Source organism: Mastigoproctus giganteus, chromosome 5 (assembly GCF_048544385.1).
Source record: "Mastigoproctus giganteus isolate SK-2022 chromosome 5, ASM4854438v1, whole genome shotgun sequence".
NCBI classification, from domain to species: domain Eukaryota; kingdom Metazoa; phylum Arthropoda; class Arachnida; order Uropygi; family Thelyphonidae; genus Mastigoproctus; species Mastigoproctus giganteus.
The window spans coordinates 236,752,585-236,776,410 of record NC_143579.1 but is presented as its reverse complement, the minus strand read 5'-3'; the positions used below and the strand labels follow the sequence as shown (position 1 = coordinate 236,776,410).

Sequence of the window (23,826 nt, the reverse complement as noted above, 5' to 3'; positions counted from 1 at the left end):
GCAGGACACATAGCTCGAAGACATGTGACAGATGGACTAAGAAAATAACAGAATGGTACCCAAGAGGAGCTAGAAGAAAACCTGGAAGACAAAGGCGGAGATGGATAGATGAAATTCATGAGTTTTTGAGTAGTAAATGGATGGCCAGTGCTCAAAACAGAAGGAACTGGAAAGTTGCTGGAGAGGCCTTCATCCTGCAGTGGATTGAAAATGGCTGATGATGATGATGATGATTTCAGTGTCTTTAAAATATCATCGTAGTTAGGGAAGAAAAAAATGGACTTTTTTTGCTTTACCTAATTAATCACATTTATTAGTAAACTGTTGTGGTAGATATATGAATAAACATTATGCAGTTAACAAGTAAAAAGTCCTTAGACTAATTTAATTGGAACAGGTTACAAGTAGGTAAAAGTGTTTTGATGAGGGAGACACTTTAACACATGTTAAATAAATTTTTATTTAATTGATAACTACTTACAAAGTACATAAATTTTGGTACTCTCAAATGCGAGGCTAAAAGCCTGAAGTTGAAAGTACCATCCTGAGTTCTTGGTGGGACTCCTCTTTGGAAAATAAGGGGATCCAAACAGAAGCATAGCTTATTCAATAAGTAGAAGGTATTGTATTTGCTATATTCACTTGTTCTGTGTTTACCTTATTGCTTTCACTTCAACAGACCTTTTAAAAATTAGTAAAAAACATTCATGAAAGGAAGAAGCAGCATGATTGAAGAATGGAGAAAAGTATGGCTATGCTGTATTTAAAATGACCACTAATTGGGAGAACCAGTGCAGGATATACTAAGAAACATTGTGGAGACTGCAAAAAAAGGCTGGCTTGGTTAATATTGAGGAGGCTGATGTGGTCAATTTACTCCAATTATACAATGAATATCTGACTAATGAAGAACTCTCTAAACTTGAAAGAAATCATGAAAACACTGAAAAAAATGTTAACATTAACACTGCAATCCCAAAATTAATACAAAGAACAAGTGAGAATTCTTTAGAAGCTGCAATGGCTATTTTTTAATATAAAGACATGCAAAGGAGAAGCAGTATCAATGGGGCTTAAAAGCATGTGAATAACCAATAAGCAGTCCCAGACTGAGGTGGCAGAGATAACAGAGTGTGGAGGGATGAACTGTGGCAGGCAGGTTCATTCCAATTTAAATACTACAATAACTCAATGAAATCTCTGTGTCAAGGCGAGGAAATGCTGCCTTATAAGCATTGCCAACTTGCTGCCTTGCAGGATGAGCTGTTGGATCAGCAAAGGCTAGGGGGAAAGCAACCATGATATTAAATCACTGGTCCCTCGGGTTGAGGCATTGGGTCAGCACACCTTGGAAAAACACTTTACCACTAAAAATACCATTATTTCAAAGAAGCTGGATAGATTAAAAGGAAAAAAACTTAAGCGCGGAAAAAGGACCATTCGTATTGGTACATAGAACTTTCATGTTTTTTTGTTATATGGGTTTTAGGAGCATTAGCAACTAAGGCCATATTGCTCCGGGAATATGCGGTGGTCATTCCCTGACCTTTCCGCATCCTCCGTATTTGGTGGTGACGGGCTCGAACCGCGGTCTAATCAAGAAGCATGTGCTACGCACTGCTGCTCCTTCCCACCTGGCTACGGAGGCGCCCAGAACTTTCATGGAAGCTCACACAAGACACAAGAAATAGTTATAGAAGCAAAAGAGATGCACCTTGATATTCTTGTCATGACCGAAACAAAGAAAAATTGAATGAACAGATTGGAAAATATGCTCATTACTGGAGTGGGGGTTGAAAAATCAGAAATATTGCTTATAAACTGGAACTACTATCTCATGACAGTATTAAAGATCTTTACCAGAAAAGACTCCAGAACCACCTATCTCACATTGGAGAAATAGAAGAGGTGAATATCTTATATAACAGCATTAAAACCACCATACACAAGGCTGCTAATGAAGTACTAGACCTAACTGATCACAAATATAAGCAACAGTGTTGGTGGAATGAGGAAGTAGCGAGTTTGGTGAAAGAAAAGAAAAGAGCCTATAATAAATGGTTAATGAATAAAAATCAGGAAAATAGAGAAGAATACAAAATGTGCAATAGAGCAGTTAAAAGGAAAACTGCTAAATCCAAGAATGCAGCATGGGAGAAAAGATGCCAAGAAATTGACAGCTCATTAGGAGGAACACAGTCATCCAAAGCCCGGTGAAGCTTGAGAGCACTGAAAACAAATGAATTTCGATAGAATAAGAACTTTATAGATATCCCAACATGGGAAAATCATTATGATAACCTCCTAAATGAAAGACGATCGCAGTATCAGAGCATAATTACCCCTCCACCAGTAGATAATAGGGAGATAGAAATTACAAAACATTAAGTTCTTGACTCCTTCCCGGAACATTTTTTTCCTGAAAATGTGCCATAACAGATCGACTTTTTTTTATTTTACAGATTAAAAGTATGCATCATGTGAATACTCATTGTATAGTTTGTGTTTTTATATAAATTTTTTAGTAGAAAATACATGGGAGTAATTAACCCATTTGGGCTATCCCGAATTATCTCGTGTATGTCAAAAAAGTATGCAAATTAAACAGATTTTTTTAAATAAATTAGTGCTTGAGCTAAAAGAGAGGAACAGAAAAACACTCTTCACTAATCATTACATAAATAAATTAAAAGTGGAATGCACAAGCAGTATCCTCTTGCCACAAGCGATAATCGTGAACTAACTACATTATGACACAAGGCCGCCGCACATGGACAGTTGAGGTAAGCGTCGCTTACAGGCGGCAGTTCAAGAGGGCACCGAAATATTTTTCGATATTGTTTTCTAATTGGTTAATGCTTTTCAGTATTCAGCATTTAGGACAGCAAATTTTATTTTGCTTACTGGCAGTATATAGGAATGTTTGCTACTGTTCTAACATTGCTGTACAATAAGTAAATAAAAGTAAAATGAAAGCCAGTCGTCTGCGGCCAGCTGTAAGGAAATCCCGAGAAATCTCTAGATTTATCCGGCTAATGCAAAATTAGCTAGATAAATGCCCGAGAAAATACGTTTCAATCGTATATTTGGAGGCATTATTGTTTGCTTCGGGTATTATTGTATCCCGAGATATTTCGTGTAGTTTCAAGTAACTTTTAAAACTAAAAATGAGATATCTTGGGATAATCCATGAAGGGGTTTAATGTAGAACAAAAAATCTCCAGGTCCTGGGAAAATAGCAACCTAATTAAATATGGATCACTAAGTCTTTTCGATCTAATAGCAGAGCTGATTAACAGATGTATACAGCTAAGGAAAACTCCAAATTAATGGAAAGTAAGTTATATTTCATCCACATATAAAAAAGGAAATAAGCTGGAACCAGGGAACTATAGAGGCTTAAGTGTTAATTGCACTATGTCCAGACTATACTCTAAAGTGCTTCAGTTAAAATTACGAGGAGGTAAAGGAAAAGATAAGTGAAGAACAAAGTGGATTTAGGTCAGGTCGCTCTTGTGTGGACAATCTGTTTGTTCTATAACAGCTGGTGGAGAAAAGAAAAGCAAAGAATAAAGATACTTTCTTTGCCTTCATCGATTTAGAAAAGGCTTATGACTCTATTCCAAGAAAGGAATTATGGAAAGCCCTTCAAAATATATCAGTTGATCCAGAGCTTGTGAAACTGATTAGGGGATCGTACGATAATGACAAGGCATATATTAAAGTTGGGAATACTTTATCTAACCCAATCTATCTAACAAAGGGGCTGAGACAAGGATTTAGCCTATCACCTTTATTGTTTATTTTTTCTTGGAATGTGCTCTACAAGAATGGAAAAGAAGCTGTTATGGAATGGGAGTTCCAATTAAGGACAGACATCTTTGGAGTCTAAATTTTGCCGATGATCAGATTATCATTGCACAAGAAGTTTATGATTTAGAATACATGTTGAGAAAACTGCATCTTACATATGACCAATGGGGCCTCAATATCAATTTTACAAAGACAGAATACCTAAGCACAGCATAACATCCTGATGAATTGAAAGTTGTTGTTGATGTAGAGATTTATTAGGCACATCGGCTACTATGAATTGAAAGTTACACAATCTATACATCTAAAACCTGACTTTTTCAAATATCTTGGATGTAGGATTAACTAAGGAAGGATTGGAGAAAGAGGAAGTTTACACAAGAATTCATCAAAGTAGGAAGATTCTTAGTGCCTTAAACTCCATATGGTGGGACAACAGTATCTCCCGTAGACCTAAAAAACGTATTGGACAGTCGTTAGTGGAATCAGTACTTTGCTACAGATGTGAGATGGAGACACTGAAAGAGGGTGACAAAAAGAAGCTTAGAGCCCTAGAGATGGACTATCTACATCGGAGTGCTAGGGTTTTTAGGCTAGAGAGGATAAGGAATGAAAAAATAAGAAGGCATATGCACTCAGATGAAGATATTATAGAACAAATAGAAAATAGGAGGTTGATGTGGTTTGGACACCTGCTGCGCATGAATGAAGTGAGATGGCCTAAAATTATATATGAGTGGATACCACAAGGGAAGAGAAGGCGAGGATGCTCTAGAAAAACATGGAAGGAAGGTGCACTATCAGCCATGAGAAAGAGAAATTTGAAAGATGAAGATGCCCATGTACGGTGACTTCGGAAAATGGAATGACGAGGCAGCAATCTGCCATATTAAGTCAAACATAGATAGATAAAAGCAGTGAATGTTACCAGCTAGATGCATTGTTTCTCAACCAGCAGTATACCCATAGGGATATATGAGAAAAGTCTGAGGGTATGCTAATGCAACTGAAATTTTGAGAAAATTGAATTTTTATTTTTAGAAGATAAAAGGTTAACAAATAAAATGAAATTTAAATGTAAACAAATGAGCAACATGGTCTTGGCAGAACTCCTCCTAATCACATCATTTAAGTGAGCAAGTTTTTCTGCTGTGACAGAATAAAAAACAAAATTAAGAATTCATATATTCCAGAAAATGATTTAACTGTGGCTCTCAACTGTTTAAAATCAAGGTTTGAGGTTTTCAGAGTGGGGATGTGGGAAAGAGCACTTTTTTTTTTTTTTTTTTATAGGCAAACCATCCCACTAATCTATGAAGCATTTTTTTAAAATTTATTTCTATTATTCATATTTTATTCCTTTGAGATTAAATGTATTGAAGTATATATTAATTTATAAAAGTATGTATATTCATAGCTAAATTTTAGGTCAAATCTGTGTATTTGCACTTATTATGGAACTTGGGGCCATGTGAAATTTATGAAAAACTTTAAGGGGGGGTTCAAGGTATAATAAGTTTAGGAACCTCTCAAAAGCCATTCAAAAGAAGGCAATTAGGTTAATTAATGACCCATCTCATACAAAAGTCTCTTCACTCTCTGTCTCATAGACATTTTGTTTCTCATAGCCAAAGTAGCCTATGCGCCATTAAACCTACATAACAACATTTTGTTTCTGCCTTTTCTATAGATACTTCCATGGGCACTGTTCTTCTGAATTGGTGTCTATAACTCTCCTCCCCATCTCTCTTCTAAACCAGTCTAAACGTGTAGTGCAACTAGACAGGATCCTTTTATTGTCCAACTCTACTTCTTCCTCATTTATTCAACTTCTGTTTTCTGGAACAACCTCCCTTCATACATATTTCCTGAAAATTATAATCTGCAGAAATTCAAGTCAACAAGTATCTTCTTTCATCTTCTCAACCTTCAACCCATGCACGGTACTAAGTAATATAGGTTCTAACACCTTTAGTGTTTGGGATTTTCATTTTAAAAAAAAGCAAAAAAACTATTACATTTAAATGCACCTATCATTATAATACAGGAGTGTGGAAGATAATCTATGTAACTGAGATAAAATATTCAACCAAGATAAAAAAAGAAATGTTTATATATTTTTTTTTTATTCAACAATTTGCCTTTCTTCCATAGCCATAGAATAATGGAGATGGTTCCACACTAAATAATGCATGGAAGACCATAATCTATGTAACTAAGATAAAATATCCAACTACAATAGAAGATAATGCCTCCCCCCCCCCTTTTTTCTACAATTTTATTTTCTTCCATGGCCATAGAATAATGGGGATGGTTCCATGTTAAATGAACCAACAATCCACAAAGTTTCCATCTTTTCTTATTATTATACTTCTATATAATTAGGTTTTTGCTGTTATTTAGTAGTTTTTGAAAAAAAAAAGCTGTCTACTTCTTTCCCTATTATGTCCTACCAACTATTACATTTAAATTTTACTATTTAACTTGTTTCTTAAGGTATGCATCTATCATTATAACATGAGAGTGCAATGGAAGACCATAATCTATGTAATAACATTTTGTTTATTGACTCGTTTTTCAGGAACCTAACCCTACTGTTAAGTGAAGTACAGGTAACCCCTGTATAACACTGTACTTCTACAACATGGTTTCACTCTAACACGGTTGATAAATTGCGGCAAACCTCGCATAACAGCATATTTTTGAGCTTTTGTGTAGGGAACCGTACTATTATGTTGGATGTAATTTTTCAACACTTCCATTCTTCTCTGTGAATCCCCACTGTTGACTCACTAGTTGTTATGCAAAAAAAAAAAAAAAATTATTGGAAAGTCCTCATATTTTATTTTGGGAAATCCACATTAGGTTGCGCATCCGTAGCCAGGTGGGAAGGAGCAGCAGTGCGTAGCACACGCTTCTTGATTAGACCGGGGTTTGAGCCCGTCACCACCAAATACGGAGGATGCAGAAAGGCTAAGGAATGACCACCGCATATCCTGGAGCAATATGGCCTTAGTTGCTAATGCTCCTAAAAACCAAACAACAACAACAACCGCATTAGGTTCTGTGCTATTGAACTTGTGCTTGTTTGAGATCATAAAAAATTGTGACTTCGAAGTGTGCAGCTCGTGACTTTTAAGGTTTTTGTAATATTATATTGTTTTTTATTTGACCATTTATAAATTTTTCAAAACTAAACTAAACTTTGTTCCAATACAGGTTAAGACCTGTATTGGATAATTTCTTTGTTGTGAATTAAATTCCAGCCCTAAATTATGCATAAGGAAAGTAAAAAAGCACCACTCAAAAGAAACTTCATTCCTCTAGAATCAAAGATACAAAATTTGGATCATCTTAAAAAAAGTGGGGGGTATCATGCGTTGCAAAAAAGTTTAAATTTAAATGAAGCAACAATTCGGACCATAAAAAAAAAAAAAAAAAAAATAGAACTGCTGTTGATGAAAGATCTTTAATTTCCCCAAATATGACAGCTCATTCCCAAGTGACAATATTTGAGAAAATGGAAAAAAGCACTCAGTATTTGGATTGAAGATAGCAGTAAAAAACGGATCCCATTAGACAGAAATGTAATTAAACAAAAGACACTGAAATTTTATAGCCATTTAAAAGAAAATGGAGAACCTTCCGTTAACCCAGAGTTTGTTGCCAGTAAAGGGTTGGTTTGAGTGATTTAAAAATGGCTTCTCATTACATAACATTCAAGGGGAAAAAGTGCATCAGCTGATAATGAAGCTGCCAAGAAGTATGCTGGGAAATTTCAAAAAATTATTGAAGAGCACAGATACACACATCACATCAAGATGATGTATTTTTGTTAGCTTTTGGAATGTAACCTCCCTCTTTTGTACTAGTTCTTAGTCCTGTACAACACAGTTTTGCACTACATGAGATTTTATAGGAACTTAACTAAGGTATTATAAGAGGGTTACCTGTATATATGTACTTTTAAAACTCCAACATAATGTCCTTTAGTAGCTGTAATGAGAAAGGTCACTCAAAACATATTTATGCCAAAAAATTTATGCACAAGAAAATACTTACTTGAAGATATTGTGACAGCTGGTGAAGTTCTTGTGAAGTAACTGACACCTCTGGCATAGAAGGTATAACTGCCGTTGATGGACTATAAAAAAGTAAATATATTTTTAATCCTTTACTAATTCCACTATTGATGGGAATATCAATTTTCTAAAAAAATTTACTTGAAATTTTTCATTCTAAATTCGAGGGATTAAACAGGAAATATGTTCTAACCCCATTTTCATAAACGTGATATGCTATCTACAGGATGTCCAGAAAGTCTTGTTACACCTATGCAAATGATACTCCTGTTCTGTACTTATAATGAAAGTATATAGTAGGGAACACCACGAAATATGTTGCAAAGAATGATTTAATGCCAGATTCGGTGTGGTACTCCTTGGCACCTTAAGTGTTACAAGTTTAAAAGCAACCTTTATGGCTTCCTTTAATTTGCCATTGGAATCAATGTTTTCAGGAAACTTTTTCCTTTATGAATCCCCATAATGCACCGTCACAACTCTGAGATCTGAGCTTCTCAGGGGGCCATTTTATTGGGGCTGGCAAAGTTGTAGAACCCTCTTCCAATTCATTGACCAGGAAAACCTTATTTAAATATCCTCTCAAGGAATAGTGGGGAAGCATTCCATCCTGTGGAACCAAACTTTATTCAATATCCTGAGATTATGCAATTTAGGAATTAGTCTTAACTGTAATATTTGGAGATTAATGAAAGATCTTTAAAAAATTTATTTTCAGGATACCATATATCCTGAAAGTAAGTTTTTTAAAGTTCTTTAGGCAAAATATTAATACTGGGGCATCTGCAGTAACACTCATTTTAAGTTACAGGTAATCTGCAGTAATGCTCAAAAAATATTTGTTTCAACATCCACAATAGTGTTACCAACTATTAATAGAACTCAAATTTGCATTATGAAATCCCTAAGCAACCCAAATTTTTGGTATGTTCTTTTCTGTATGTTATTCATTTCATATTTGTATATATATTTGTTTCATCATTGACAACAGTGCTACCAGCTATTTGTAATAGAACTAAAATTTGCATTATGAAATCCCTAAGTAATCCAAAAAATTTTGGATGTTCTTTTCTGTATGTTATTTATTTCATATTTCATCTGGCTATTATTAGTTTATATAAAAAAAATAAAAATATATAAAACTGTAAGTTAGTTAAGAAAAGGAGGAATTACCTTTATGATGTCTTGAGCCTTTTCAGCTCTGCATCTATTAATTAAATAAAACTGTAAGGTATTCTTGTTGATGTTATCAAAGTAGTGTTAGATGGATCAGAAAACTGCTAGTTGGGGGGGGGGAACTAATAATTTAATGGCAACTCTAAGCAGAGGCAAAATTCATGAGTAAAGCAACCCAATTATAGGTGGTAGATGACTCTCCTCGACCGGGGCAATACCACCACTTTGCTTATTGGAGGCTTGAAGTGGTGAAACCCATGTTTAGTCTCTAGAGCAAAGTTTCCGGCATTCCCCCCCCCCCATACTTCTCTTTCAACCCATGCACGGTACTAAGTACTATAGGTTTTGATACCTTTCATGTTTGGGGTTTCCATAAAAAAAAAAAAAAAAAGCTAACAACCCAACTGTAATTTAACTACACAATATGAAAGATACCAAAATGTGTAGGAAATTTCAAACATACTAATTTAGGGGGAAGTTTGCAAACTGAGGTTTGCACATAGCTATAACAATTTTACACAAACTGAAGTTTTCAAAAGAGCATCAGTATAATGATGCCCTATTACAAAACTGGGTTTTCAGCTCTTTTACTTGGGGTATCTACTCGTTTGCTAACAAGGAGATACCACCTCTGAAACATTGCTGTCTGTGTGATAGCATTCCACTGAGAATAGGAAACTTTCCCAGGAGAAGTTTTACTCATTCAAAGTTCAAGAAGAGGGCAACCTGTTGTGAAGTATATGGGATGCAATATAATGATATCCTTTTGAAAACTTCAGTTTGTATTAAATTGTTATAGCTATGTGTGAAATAATGATGTGTACTAACTGCATTATAGTTATATACTATGCAATGTATGCCTAGAAAATATTATTGTTACATAGATTATAGGCTAAAGTCCAGTACAGCACTATTTTCCAAACCGCTCCACATATAACACTACCCTCCAAAAAGTATCCACATACCTATCAGTTTCACACTGATATAACTGCCATTCACTTTAATAGAGTGTTTGACCCCCCACCGGCCACTACAATATGTTACACCCTCTTGAGTGGGCTTTCCCCCAATAAATGAAAGACTGCAGTGGGTATAGTACCTCATTCCTCTTCTAGTTGAGCTACTGATATGGGATGTATTGGTCTGGCTCTCGCTTGATATCCCAGTTAATCCCACTGATGTTTCACAAATTTAAGTAATGCAAGTAAAGTCAAGACTGTACTTGCATTACTTTTTTTTTTTTTTTTTTATATTCATGTTTATGAACACCAAAGGAGCACCAGCAGTATGACAATATGCATAAACAAACTTTCTGAAATGACAATAAGAGAAGACTTCTATTCCCTACATGGACTAGAACCAGGGTATGTCTGCCAGGAGCAACTATTAATGATGTCACCAACAGACTGTCAGATTTCAGATTTGAAGGTGGACAAAGAGCATATTATTATTATTCATGTGGGGACTAATGACATTAAGCAAGGGCAATATAGATACGCATTTATCTGATGATATTGGCCAAATTAACGCTTGCACATACCTCAAATGTTCTTGTTTGTTATAGCAACAGAACATATTATAAAGATGTTCTGAGGGCAGAAAAGTTTCAAACGAGCGGGTAGCAAATGCCAGGGAAGCGAACTTAAATAACTTTAAGGGATGAGTCTGGGTAGTTAACTATACAAGAACACTTAAGTCCTAATTGTTTATACAGTAATGTCAGAAGTGTGTCGTCAAAAAATGCCAGTCTGAGATGTGCAGAACTATTGACAGTTCAGCTTTACAAACATTATCAGGAGGGTCAACACACGTTCATGCGAATTCTAGCACATCGTCGCGGGCTTGCGACCAAGTACACACAAGTTGGGTGGCGCCTCTGTAGCCAGGTGGGCAGGAGCAGCAGTGCGTAGCACACGCTTCTTGATTAGACCGGGGTTCAAGCCCATGACCACCAAATACGGAGGATGCAGAAAGGTCAGGGAACGACCACTGCATATCCCCGGAATAATATGGCCTTAGCTGCTAATGCTCCTAAAATCCAAATAACAACAACAAGTTGGGTGATGACCCCCACCATACACACAACGTGTTACCACAGAATACATCAGTTAGTTCGCGAACAACCCCTCGCCCAGCATTCAACGAACTGACATATCGACAGGTTACAAATCTTTCCTCTTATACGCTATCGCAGGACCAGATTTCACTTTTATCCAAAGGATTAAATTATAATTTACCACCTCAAAAACTACCTAAAAAACAGTGCATAATTGATATTGAATTTGGACTTCGTAATGTTCCACAAAAAGATTTATTTATTCAATACACACGACAGTTCAGCTTTACGTGAACTTCAGGAAAATAAAGACATTATTATACATAGGGCAGATAAAGGAGATACAGTGGTAATACTCAATAAACCTGATTAAATTAATAAGTTAGAATCAATTATCTTGAAGTTGACCCGGCACTATTTACCAATTTAGTCAATCAATACAATAAAACGTCAACCATGTATTGAAAAAACAACTACATTACTATGGCTCAGTTAAAGGAATTGAAGGCCAGAACGTACAATATTCCTGCACTTTTCAATCAGGTAAAATTACACAAGACTGGATTTCCTATTCGGCCTATTGTTTCCTACAGAAACTCAGCATTTTCATCCTTAGCCACACATGTATATAGCATTATAAAACCCTTTAGACAGGCGATACAATTTGGGATTAAGAACTACGATACATTATTTAATAACCTTAAGGATTGTATACTTGGCGATAATGACAATTTATTCTCACTAGATGTTACCTCATTATATATATGAACGTAAACGTTGAATACACATTAGATATTATTTGGGATATGTTAAATAATAACTGATTAATTACATGAAGCTTCCTATTAAGGAAATTTTTCACTTAATTAAACTGTTAGTTGAAGCCAACTATATTTCTACTACGGCCTCCGTAGCCGAGTGGTCAGGAGCGGGAGTGCAGTAGCACACGCTCCTTGAGTAGACCAGGGTTCAAGCCCCTGACTGCTGAATACGGTCGATCTGCCAACCCGCACTGGACCAGCGTGGCAGATTATGGTCCATTTCCCTCAGCATGAATTGTTGAGGAGGCTTCCATCCTGCAGTGGGTTGATAATGGCTGCACTTTACCTTTATATCACCTTTCGAGACAAAGTGTACAAACAAATTTTTGGTTTGCCAATAGGATTGAGCCTGAGCAGCTTAATATCGGAGATCTATCTCTCAACGATTGAGCATATACACTTGACACTTTTCAAACCCGTATCACACACTATGGGAGGTATTTAGCGATTGTCTAGTTATTACTGATAGTACTATCCAAGACATTTTACATTCGTTTAATAATATTCATTCTAGGCTCAATTTACATTGGAAAGGGTGGATACGGATACAAAGTCATTAAATTTTCTAAATTTCACGCTTACTCGGGACTCGAATAAAATCCAATTTAACATTTATCGAAAACCTACAAACACAGCTATCACCCGTTCACCTACAAAAGATTGATTATCTTTAATCAATTTCTAAATGCCTACAAATATTCAATGACTGAATCTGCTTTAGGCTCAGAAATACAAATATTAACCAGCAGAACAGGGGTTATCCCCTTGCTACAATAAACCGAATTAGGGTACAAGCTAAGGATAGGATACAAAATACTACACCAACCAACAATAGTAATATCAAAAAATACTTTATTTCTGTCCCATATGTTGAACAGTGGCACACACAGCTTAACAGATTCTTTAAAGATACCGAATTTAAAATTATGGCCAAGCCAATACGAAAATTACACACTATACTGAACAATCGCTCAGTCCTTTCCTCGTTCGTAACACAAATTAATGACTTGGTATCAAACATTTCTTGCAGTGATCGCGACTCGTCTTATCAGGGTTTGACACGTTTTCCTTTGAATATTCGTGTTAATCAACATGCGGCCTCAGTTCAGGCTTCTCGCTCAGCAGCGTCAGAATTAGCCTTTCATGCTGTTAATGTAAAACATACTTTTTTATTTAACGAGGCCAAAATACTTAGTGTCCAACGTAATTATACGCGACTATTAATTGAGAAACCATAGAAATCAAATTACACAAATTCTGTTAATATTCATCGGCCATATCTCACCTCCAATTCGTGGGCTTTTACGCGCATGCACAAAGACAAATAATCCCTATTTAAGTTTCATACTCGTCCCTATTCGGTAATTTTCATTCCTGTGATCACGACATACGGTCGAAAAGCATTGTCAACTTCAGGAAGGAAAATCGTTTTGCAATTTTTTCTTTAAATTATTTTAATTAATTTTCTTATTTTTAATTGCATTAAATTGAGTTTTATTGTGTTAAATTGATTTTTAATTATTTTTTAAACTATTTGTTACTCTAATGTAAGTTTTTTGATTTTTTCGTTTTAATTTCTGGAGAGTATCATACGGAAGTACTGCACTGCTTCTATTGGAATGAGCAGCAGCCTGGAAAATAAGATGCAGGATATTTCAGAGACTGCTGGGAATCATTGGGGTACAAGTAAACACATGGGTTGTGTTAGGGTGGCTAAGAGGAAGAGCAGGTGCATGTATACTTGCGTGTACACCAATGCTAGGAGTCTAGTAAATAAATTTGATGAATTTGAGGTATTGCTCAAAACAACAAAGGCAGATATTGTTGGGATTTCAGAGACGTGGTGTCACACAGATATAAGGAATGCAGAACTGGAATTTGGGGAGTACAATGTCTACAGAAAGGATAGGAAGGGAGGAGGAGTTATGCTATTAGTTAAGAAACACAAAATCCAAGGAAGTGAAGCCAGTCGACATCGCTGGACAGTGCAGTGTCGAGTCAGTTTGGTGTGACATAAGCATTGGGAGATCAAAATTGAGAGTAGGAGTGTGCTATAGGCCTAATGACTCTGATGAGTATAATAAGAAACTGTACAGAGAAATAGAGTGGGCCAGTAAATCAGAGAGTCTTATTATGGGGGATTTTAATTTCCCAGATATTGACTGGAATTTGGGGGCTGGTCACTCACACACTAGCAAGGCTTTTGTAGATTTATTGGATGATTGTTTTCTACATCAGCATGTTCGGGAGGCAACTAGAGGGAGTAATGCTCTTGATTTGATTATCAGTAGTGATTCTTCATGCATTAAGAATCTGCAGATAAATGAACCACTAAGTGGCAGTGATCACAGTGTTCTGAAGTGGGATTTACTCAAAGAGGTAACTACCATTAGGGGTAAAGGGAAGGGGTATTGCTTTCGTAAAGGCGACTACAGTGGACTGAGACAGTATTTAAATTCTATACAGTGGGATCAACTGATGATGTTACCAACAGCAAATTCAAAATGGGAAGCATTCAAAGAACTTATCTTGGAAGCTACTAGGCTTTACATACCAACTAAGAAATATTGTTCAAGGTTTAGGCATAAATGGATGTCAGATGAACTAATGAGGCATATGGCAGAGAAGAAAAATGCATGGGATACATACAAATTAACACGTGACACAGAAGCCTATGATAGACACAAGTTGATCTGTAACCAAGTTACAAAGGAGGTTAGGCAGATTACGAGAAATCCTTGGCAAAGGATGCGAAGAAAAACAGCAAAGAGTTCTTTACTTATGTAAACTCTAGAAGGAAGGGGATGAATCAGATTGGTCCACTTGATATCGATGGGTCAACTGTTGATGATCCTGCTCAGGTAGCTAACAAACTAAATGAATATTTTGCATCGACATTCACACATGAGGAATTATTCAGCGAGGGGAATGCCAAAGGTGCATTCAACTCTGGCAGTAAGCTAGAGAATCTTGTAATAACTGAGAGTAAAGTGGAGGAGAAATTGTTGAAGATAAACACAAGAAAGGCACCTGGGGTGGATGGAATCTATCCAGTTATATTAAAGGAGGCAGCAAAGGAAGTAAGCAAAACCTTAGCCATAATTATGAGAGCTTCCTTGGACTCAGGGGAGGTACCCATGGACTGGAGATGTGCAAATGTGACCCCAATTCACAAAGGAGGATCAAAGGCTGACACAAGTAATTATAGACCTGTGAGTTTAACTTCTGTTCCCGGAAAATTAATGGAGGCACTGGTTAAAGAAGCACTGCAGGATCACCTAGACAAGACTTCAGTTATAGCTCAGACGCAGCATGGTTTTGTTAAGGGGAAGTCTTGCCTGACCAATTTGATTGGATACTATGATGCAGTCACAAAAGAACTGGATGCAGGGAATAACTTTGATATTATATACTTGGATCTTAGAAAGGCTTTTGATACTGTTGCACATGGAAGACTGCTGCACAAATTGGAGCAGTGTGGCATTGGAGGCAAATTGCTGCTATGGATAAAGGGGTGGTTGAGGGGAGAAGACAGAGAGTGGTAATTAATGGACACTGCTCATCGTGGACTAATGTTATTAGTGGAGTCCCTCAGGGTTCAGTATTGGGTCCTTTATTGTTTTCTGTATTTATAAATGATATTGATGATGGTAAATGATGGTATATCAAGCTTAATGTCCAAGTTTGCAGACGATACGAAGGTTGGCAGGGTTGTCAAGGACACTACTGACACTATGCTGCTGCAACAGGATCTGGAAAGGTTGAGCAGATGGACTGAGAGGTGGCAAATGAAGTTTAACATTGACAAATGTAAAGTACTACATATGGGAAACAGCAACCCCAGACCAACGTATCAACTCTGTGGTACTACACTGACAGTGGTAGAGAATGAAAGGAACCTGGGGGTGGTTGTGCAGGCAGATATGAAGTTCTCTGAGCAGTGCAGGCAGGCTGCAAGAGTAGCTCATGGTGTATTGTCAATGATATATAGGAATTTTTCTAGCAGGGATAAGGAGGTGATTATTCCCTTGTATAAGGCAATGGTCAGGCCACACTGGAGTACTGTATACAGGCCTGGAGACCTCATTTCAAGAAGGATGTAGAGCTGCTGGAACGAGTACAGAGAAGGACAACAAGATTAGTGAATGGAACAAAGGGGTGCTCTTACGAAGAAAGGCTTAAGGTTTGTGAATTACAGTGTCTGGAGACTAGGCAGCAGCGAGGTGATCTGATAGAGGTGTACAAAGCCTTGAATGGTTTGAGCATGCTCAATGCTGATGGGATTCTTCCTCTTTCTTAGAATAATCACCTGAGAGGGCATAAATTCAAATTGAGGAAAGACAGATGTAGGATAGATGTGCAGAAATTTGCCTTTAGCCAGCGGGTGGTTGGTAGGTGGAATAGACTTCCATCCCTTGTCGTGGAAGTTGATAGCCTAAATAAGTTTAAGGCTCGGCTGGACAGGTATTTCGAACGAACAGAGGGGTGAAGTGGAAGTGGTTATTTTTTATTTATTTATTTTACTTTAATTTTTTTGGCTGATGCTGCATAAGCTTGCTTTCTTGCATCAAATGCCTCTACTAATGCTAATGCTAAGTGTTCTACGTACTATATTAAGGTAAACTTCTCTTATTATTTTACAAATATTGATAACAATGTAGAACGTATTGAGTTACAGCTCTGGTTCTCTGGTAAACGTCTCCCCTCCATAATTTGAATTTATAGTACCCTAGTTCTAGAATTATTTATAACCATGAAAATTTTCACCCTCATTCATTTTTTTATGCCTCTCAGAGCCTTAAACACCTCAATCAAGTCTCCTCCAAGGAGTTTAGTTTCCAAACTCTGCAACCCACATATTCAAAGTCTTTCCTCATACAGATGCTCTTTGCCGATCCCACCAGACATGTTACCCATCTTTGAACTCTTTAAAAAAGCTTGATGTATTTAGGTGCGGTCTCCATACTTGAACACAGTATTCCAAGTGAGGTCTAACAATAGCCTTATATAATGGTATTATGATGTCCTTTACTCTACTAGTAAATGTTCGATAAATCATTGATGGGGGCACCAATGGGTCTTCCTTGCAACCTGCTACAATGCTCGGAAAACTTCATGTCTGATCGTATCGTAACTCCCAAGTCCCTTCTTCCACTACTCACTTTAGTTCAACTCCACCAAGTGTATAAGTTATTTTGGAGTTATTGTTCCCAGGTTTAAGACCTTCCACTTTGCTGGATTAAATCTTAGCTCCCACATTATTCATCACTTCAGGAGATCCTGGTTTCACCAGTTAGTCTCTGAAGAAATAATACAGAAACTTGCACTGCTTCAAAAAAAAATAGCTACATCCCACTTGTTTAGAAATAAATAAGAACAAATCAGTGTAAGTTAATTTTTTGAAGGAAATATTTAACAGTAGCAAATGAGGTAAGAAAGCAAGCTTATACTGCATTAGCTAAAAAAAACACCACCTCACATCACCTGTCCCTTCCATCCAACAGTTTGCCTAGTTTTTCCTTGAATTTATTCAAACCACTCATTTCCAAAAGAACAGCTTGAAATTGTTCCAACAATCGACCACCTGCTGGCTGAAGACAAACTGCCACACATCTGTTCTGCAACCATCATTCCTCAATTTGAATTTATATCTCCTCATGTGTGTAATTTAAGCAAAAGGAGGATGCCATCAGTATTGAACTTTCTCAATCCATTAAACACCTCAAACATCTTAAACACCTCAATCAGGTGCTTAGTCTTCAGACACTGCAATTTGCAGAGCTGAAGCCTTTCTTTCTTTCTTTCTTCCTAGGAGCACCCTTTTGTTGCCCTCAGCAATCTCATTACTCTTCCCTGTACCTGTGCCAGCAGATTAACATCCTTCCTAAAATGAGGCCTCCAGATATGTATACAGTACATAAAATGCAGCCTAACCATTGCCTTGTAGAATGGGATAATCACTTCCTTATCTCTGCTAGTAAAATTTCTGTATATCACTGACAAAAGCTCATGAGCTATCCTGGCAACTTGTAATCACTGTTCAGAGAACTTCGTATCTGACTGCACAATTAACCTCAAGTATTTTTCATTTTCCACTACTCTGATTACTGCTACCCATATGCAATACTTTGCATTTGTCACTGCTGAACTTCAATTGTCATTTCTCAGCCCATCTGCCTAATTTTTCTAGACCTTGCTGCAGTAGCATAACTTAATTACTGTCATTATCTACCCTGCCAACCGTTGTATCATCTGCAAACTTTGACATTAAACATGATATTGACTGGATGCACTGTCTTAGATATAATATGCTTCTTAACTAAGAGCATAACTTCCCTTCCTGTCTGTCCTTTCTGTATACATTGTACTCACCGTATTCAAATTCTGCATCAGGTCTGAGTGACACCACAGCTTTGAAATCCCAACAATGTCTGCATTTCATGACTTGATACTTCAAATTTATTTACTATAATAAATGTTCTGAATTTGAGAAGGTTTCTCAACACAAAAATCTAGGGCTATCATGTGGCCAAATTTTTCACATTTTTCACAATAAGTAGGTCAGAACTCCTTAAAGTTGGAAATATGACACTCAAGTCAAGCAGATGGGTCATTAGGCAAAAGAACTCACTACCCTTGTAATCCAAGTGTGATGGTTCAGTATATTCTGAGATGCATTATCCCATTCATTGTTTATACATTGGTGATTTGTTTATTTGACGGTAATAAAACCCAGACCCCTCCAAGTTGGTGAGAAGTGGCAAAACTACTGTACTGTCATGGAGAGTACAGCTAGGCCTCGCATAACGTGAGTTTGATTAATGCGATATTCAGTTAACGCTATTTGAAAAATGATACCACTTTTCACTTTACATGATGCAAATTTCCAATTAACGATCTTTTCTTTTCTTTTTTTTTTTTGTTGAAAAAGATTTGAATCGCGTGTTAAGCTTACCACGAGTTGTACGGTCAATAAACAAACGTTTGTCTGCTGCCTGGCTCGGTGCGCTCCATCAACCATCGGAAGAAGACGTGTTTGTCTCCTGCTAATAAAGTCAATGCAGACTTGCATTTAAAAATTCAAATTTTTAAATGAGCCAGATGAAAATGTTACCGCGAAGGAGATAACGGTAAAAGAATTAGATGAAATCTTTCGTATAGCATAGAACCTCAAACAAAAGGTTTGATTGATGTTCTCTGCGATATTTATTTCACCAGGGCCCAGAGAAGATTGTTGTCAGCTATCGGAAATTGATTGATGAAAAGAGAAAGTCAACACAGTTCAAATATTTCTGCCACAGTAATTTCTTCATTGTGTATTTTATGTCAGAGGTTCCCAAAGTTTCTCGGTTTAACGCGCCTTTAATGTCTCAGTAATTTTTTCAAGGCGCACCCAGACCAAAAGAAATATCTAACAGTTTCATTTAGTAGTTAGATCCAAACAACTTAATAAGAAATGCTGAAACTGTGAACTACCTCGAGCTAGTAGTTCACGCGGTGTCCAACAGATGTCGAGTATCGCTGTGTTTCCCTCGAAAATTTAAAATATTCTGCGGCGCACAGTTTAAGAACCGCTGTTTTATACAATAAACATTTAATTCCATAATCATTTTCATTATCTTTTACATTATATACAGTTAAAAAGTTATTTAAAAGGTATTTTTAAAATTCTTTATGGATATTCCAGAAGGTCAAGGACCAATTATAATTTTTCCTATTGGTTATGATATTTGATTAACGCGTTTCCGTTTTGCATGATGCGCTCGCGGGACAGATTAATCACGTTAATCGAGGCCCGCCTGTATTAGACATTTCAGTGCCTTCTTAAAAATTAAATGTAATTGATTTTACTATGAGAACTAACTAGATGCTCCACTGATGCTAGATCAAAATATATAGATAAAGATTATGGAATAAACAAAAAAGAAGAGGGAAATTATGGATTTATGAATTACTGTAAGCTACATTTAATCATTTCTATTTGAAAGTGGGATGTATACAACTTTCTCATCTTTCACATTTTTGTGAATTTTGCACTAATTAACATCTGATAAAATTCCATTATATCAAATTATAATTAGGGGAAAATTTAAGAAATCTTGCAAGCAGGTTCTTGAGGCTGCAGTCTCTCAGGTATGATAGCCAGGTTACCTGATATTCAGGTAACACTCAAGTCAAGTAGACTGAAATTTAGCAAAGTCCAGTCACTCTGTGACAACCAAATCCTATGTTTGCACCTTTGTGATGGTGGGACTGTTAGTAACCCTAAGTATAACCCCCATGTGCAAGTTGTAAAATATGGCTAAAATGATGGTTATGAATTGTAGCTTTATAGTATACTATAAAGTAAGCAGAAGTCGAAGTGTGGCATTCACACCACATGGAGGAATGCCACCCCTCTCTGTTACTAGGCAATATTAGGCGGTAGATGACTCTCATCAACCGGTACAATACCACCACTTTGCTTACTAGAGGCTTGAAGTGGTGAACTTCAAGTTTGGTCTCCAGAGCGAAGCTCCAGCAACCCTTCCCCTTCTCTTCCATCATACAACATGATTGATGTCTTCTGAGGTTATGATGGGCATCATGATGAGATCCAAACTTCCTTACATTTCAAGGGTTCAGCTCTAAAATGGTATTCACAGACCAGCAGTTCCACTGGACCAAACCTTGGTAACTCTCCAGTAGGCTTCCCGATCAGCTAGTTGTATAATCTTGATACCTCTACTCTGCCAGATAGTTACTGAAAGGAATCTGAGTACATGGCGGGAAAACATTGTCGAGGAACTGGGTATATTCTTGCTATGTGAATGCCACATCCAAAAATTTCATTAATTCATACATGTCCTCCCCATCCTATGAAATAGATCATGAAAATATCAATCTTATAGAATGAACTTATGTGAAAAGATCTAAATCTCTGTACTATAATAGTAAAGTATAATTACTAAAATCAAATGCAATGCACTTTATTAATGAATTATACTTGATTTCGAAAAATATTTGCTTTATAACATGAAAACTAAATGCTGCAAATGTTAAACTTATATCCACTACCATTTCTAATATGAAAGAGCCACATTCATTTTTCAAAAAGAAAAAAATGCTTTTAATGTTTATATTAATGTTAGCTTTGCAGTATAGTAAAGCTTTGTTGAAATGACTAGTATTTCTCTATACAGTACTGAAAAATGAAATATGTTCTTTGAAGTGATTTCAAAATTACACACATATATATTAACTCTGACAAAAATTTATTTTGGAGTGCATTTATAATTTATACTTTCTAGAAGTCCTGCAGAATGATTTATAGCTCAATGGCAGAATAATTACATATGAATACAGTAATATAACAAAAAATTCCTCCCCCCCAAAATCCAGAGGTATATACAATATTAAAAAATATGACAAATAATTAAACATCATTCAGATTAATTACCTGGCTTTGGCCTCCTTTCCATCAGGAAGGTAAAGCTTTAGGCTGGCTACTATACATCCATGAGTTACTAAAATGCATAATATTTATTTAGTATTATTATATGTACAGGCAATATAGTTTTATATATATAATTCTTATATCCAAAAATTATCATAGTACCATAAACTGAACAAAGCAGTAGAATCTTACATGCAGATGCATGGATTTGAAAACAGTATAAATCGAAAATTATAAATCAGTGGTGCTGTGTTCATTCTTGCTTAGTGGCAGCCTACTCTGAGCTCCTGTGTTAGTAACTTAAATAGTTGAAGAATTTTAATTTTTGTACAGCAAATCTGTGTTTGGCAAGTATGCAAAATCCCTGTTAGCATGCATTCTTTGTCGCTTCATTGTGATATCCCAAAAGAAGTTTTTGTTAGGCCATTGTTACAGCAAGTAAGAAAGGGCTATATTCTTTAGCCATCCTTTTGGCCAATTCCTTAATTCATTGAATGATTAACAAGGGTATGGATAACTACTGAGAGAACAGAGTTGGCCACAGGGATCAGAAAAAAGTCAGCAAGTAGTGGAAATAATTCTACTGTCACTTGTTTGTTTTAGTGAAATTTACTTTTTTTTCACTATTATAAGTAATAATTAAATTACTTAATTAATCACTATTATATACTCAAAAAGGATTTGTGAATTTATTTTTGTGCAATTGCCTAATAAACCAACAATCACAAACAGAGTTCATAATGGAAAAAACAGTACCCCCCTCTGCACCTATTTTAACCTTTAAAAAGAAGAGATTTAATTTAGGTAATGTATTTATTTATAAAGATACCATAAATATTTAATAAAATTTTCTTGTCCATAAAACTGGCTGATTTTGATTCCATGACTTTAACGGTATAATAATGCTAAATGACATAAAGAAGCAGGCTTTTCATATGGGGGGGGGGGGGGTTCTCTACCATATCTTCATCACCAAAATGTGCTATCCAATTCCACTTTGAACTTTACCAACCTCTCTACCTTGGCCATTGTAGCAAGAAATTCATTCGAATTATCTACAACACTGCCTGAAAGTGAACTTTGTGAGATCCAGCCTTCAGTTACTCCCCAAAATTTTGTATTAATATGCCCTGGTTCCTCTCTCTCTTCAACTGATGGAAAATATACCTCTCTTGTTCAGTTCAGTGATTCTCTTCAAGGCCTTATATACCTCTATCAGGTAATGACTAAGACACCAACTTTCCAAGCTTTGCAGTCTCCATACCTTCTAAGCAATTCTTCAAATGAACATCAATTAGCATCCCTCACCAACCTGGTTGTCCTTTGAATTCTTTCTAGAAGTTCTATGCCTTTCTTCAAAAGATCTGAACACAACATGCTAAATACAATTTCATCATTTTAGATAAGGGGATGTTACCATCCTCTTCCCTACTTGTGAACATCCTATTATATTACAGAGGTTGCAACAACTAAGTTGGCTCTCTTCAATAAATCTAATACCTGCTACTAAATAAATAAATATAATACTTTTACCTGCTAAAATGAAGTAGCTCTTATACAAATGAAAACAAATGTAATTTTGTATTGTGATAAGATCTGAATAATGCATTACTAACATTATCTTCTTTAATACGACTGTCAGTTATTGTAATGCATTTTCAAAATAAATTTGGATTCCAATGAAAGTAGTAGATTTATCTACTATGTCATTGGGATTAAGCAGATTTACAGTAGATGCAATGAAATAGTAGATTTATCAAGCATTTTCTTGAGAGAAAGGGAGGTCATAATTCCACTGAATGAAGCAATTGTAAGACTGCATTTGGGATACTGACTTAAAGTGCAGACCATGCTTAAAGAAAAAGGATTCTGAGCTTCTTGAAAGGTCCAAAGACAGACAAACCCATTTGGTGAGATCTGCATACAGTGTGCGGAAAACTTTAAATATGTGGGCTACTGAGCTTGGCAACCAGACACCTTAGAGGGGGGAACTAGTTGAGGGCTGTATAGCTCTGAGAGGGGGTAGTAAAATGAATGAAGGCAAAGTTCTCAGTCAAATATGTGGTTATTAATTTTATTTTGACAGGTACAGCAAAGAGCCAGGGCTTCCTTGCACCAATTATTTTCACTGTTATAAACGATTCCAGAAATGGAGGCCAAAATTCAAATTATAGGGAAAGAGATTTGGCATTAGCATTAGAAGAGGCATATGATGCAAGAAAGCAAAAAAAAAAAAAAAAAAAAATTCCTTCCCATTTCACCCATCCATTTGCTCCAACTGTTTGTCTAATTCTGCTTTGAATTTATTTAAGTTGTTGACCTCCACTACAATAGATGGAATTTTGTTCCAACTATCAACTGCCCACTGGCAAAAGGCAAATTTCTGAACATCTATTCTACAACTGACTTTCCTCAATTTGATTTTGTCCCCTCAGATGAGTA

At 36.2% G+C, this 23,826-nt stretch overlaps 1 protein-coding gene across 3 annotated transcripts in view; it reads right to left on the bottom strand.

The window, feature by feature from the left end:
* Positions 1-23,826, bottom strand: part of LOC150086307 (uncharacterized) — a 230,060-nt gene that overhangs the window by 141,004 nt on the left and 65,230 nt on the right. For all 3 annotated transcript variants that reach the window (XM_090374462.1, XM_090374464.1, XM_090374463.1), the window contains exons 3-4: positions 21,388-21,454; positions 7,876-7,957 (exon numbers count right to left, since the gene is read on the bottom strand). In XM_090374462.1, the coding sequence (XP_090230588.1) occupies positions 7,876-7,957; positions 21,388-21,454 (149 nt within the window). The remainder of the gene's footprint in view (positions 1-7,875; positions 7,958-21,387; positions 21,455-23,826) is intronic.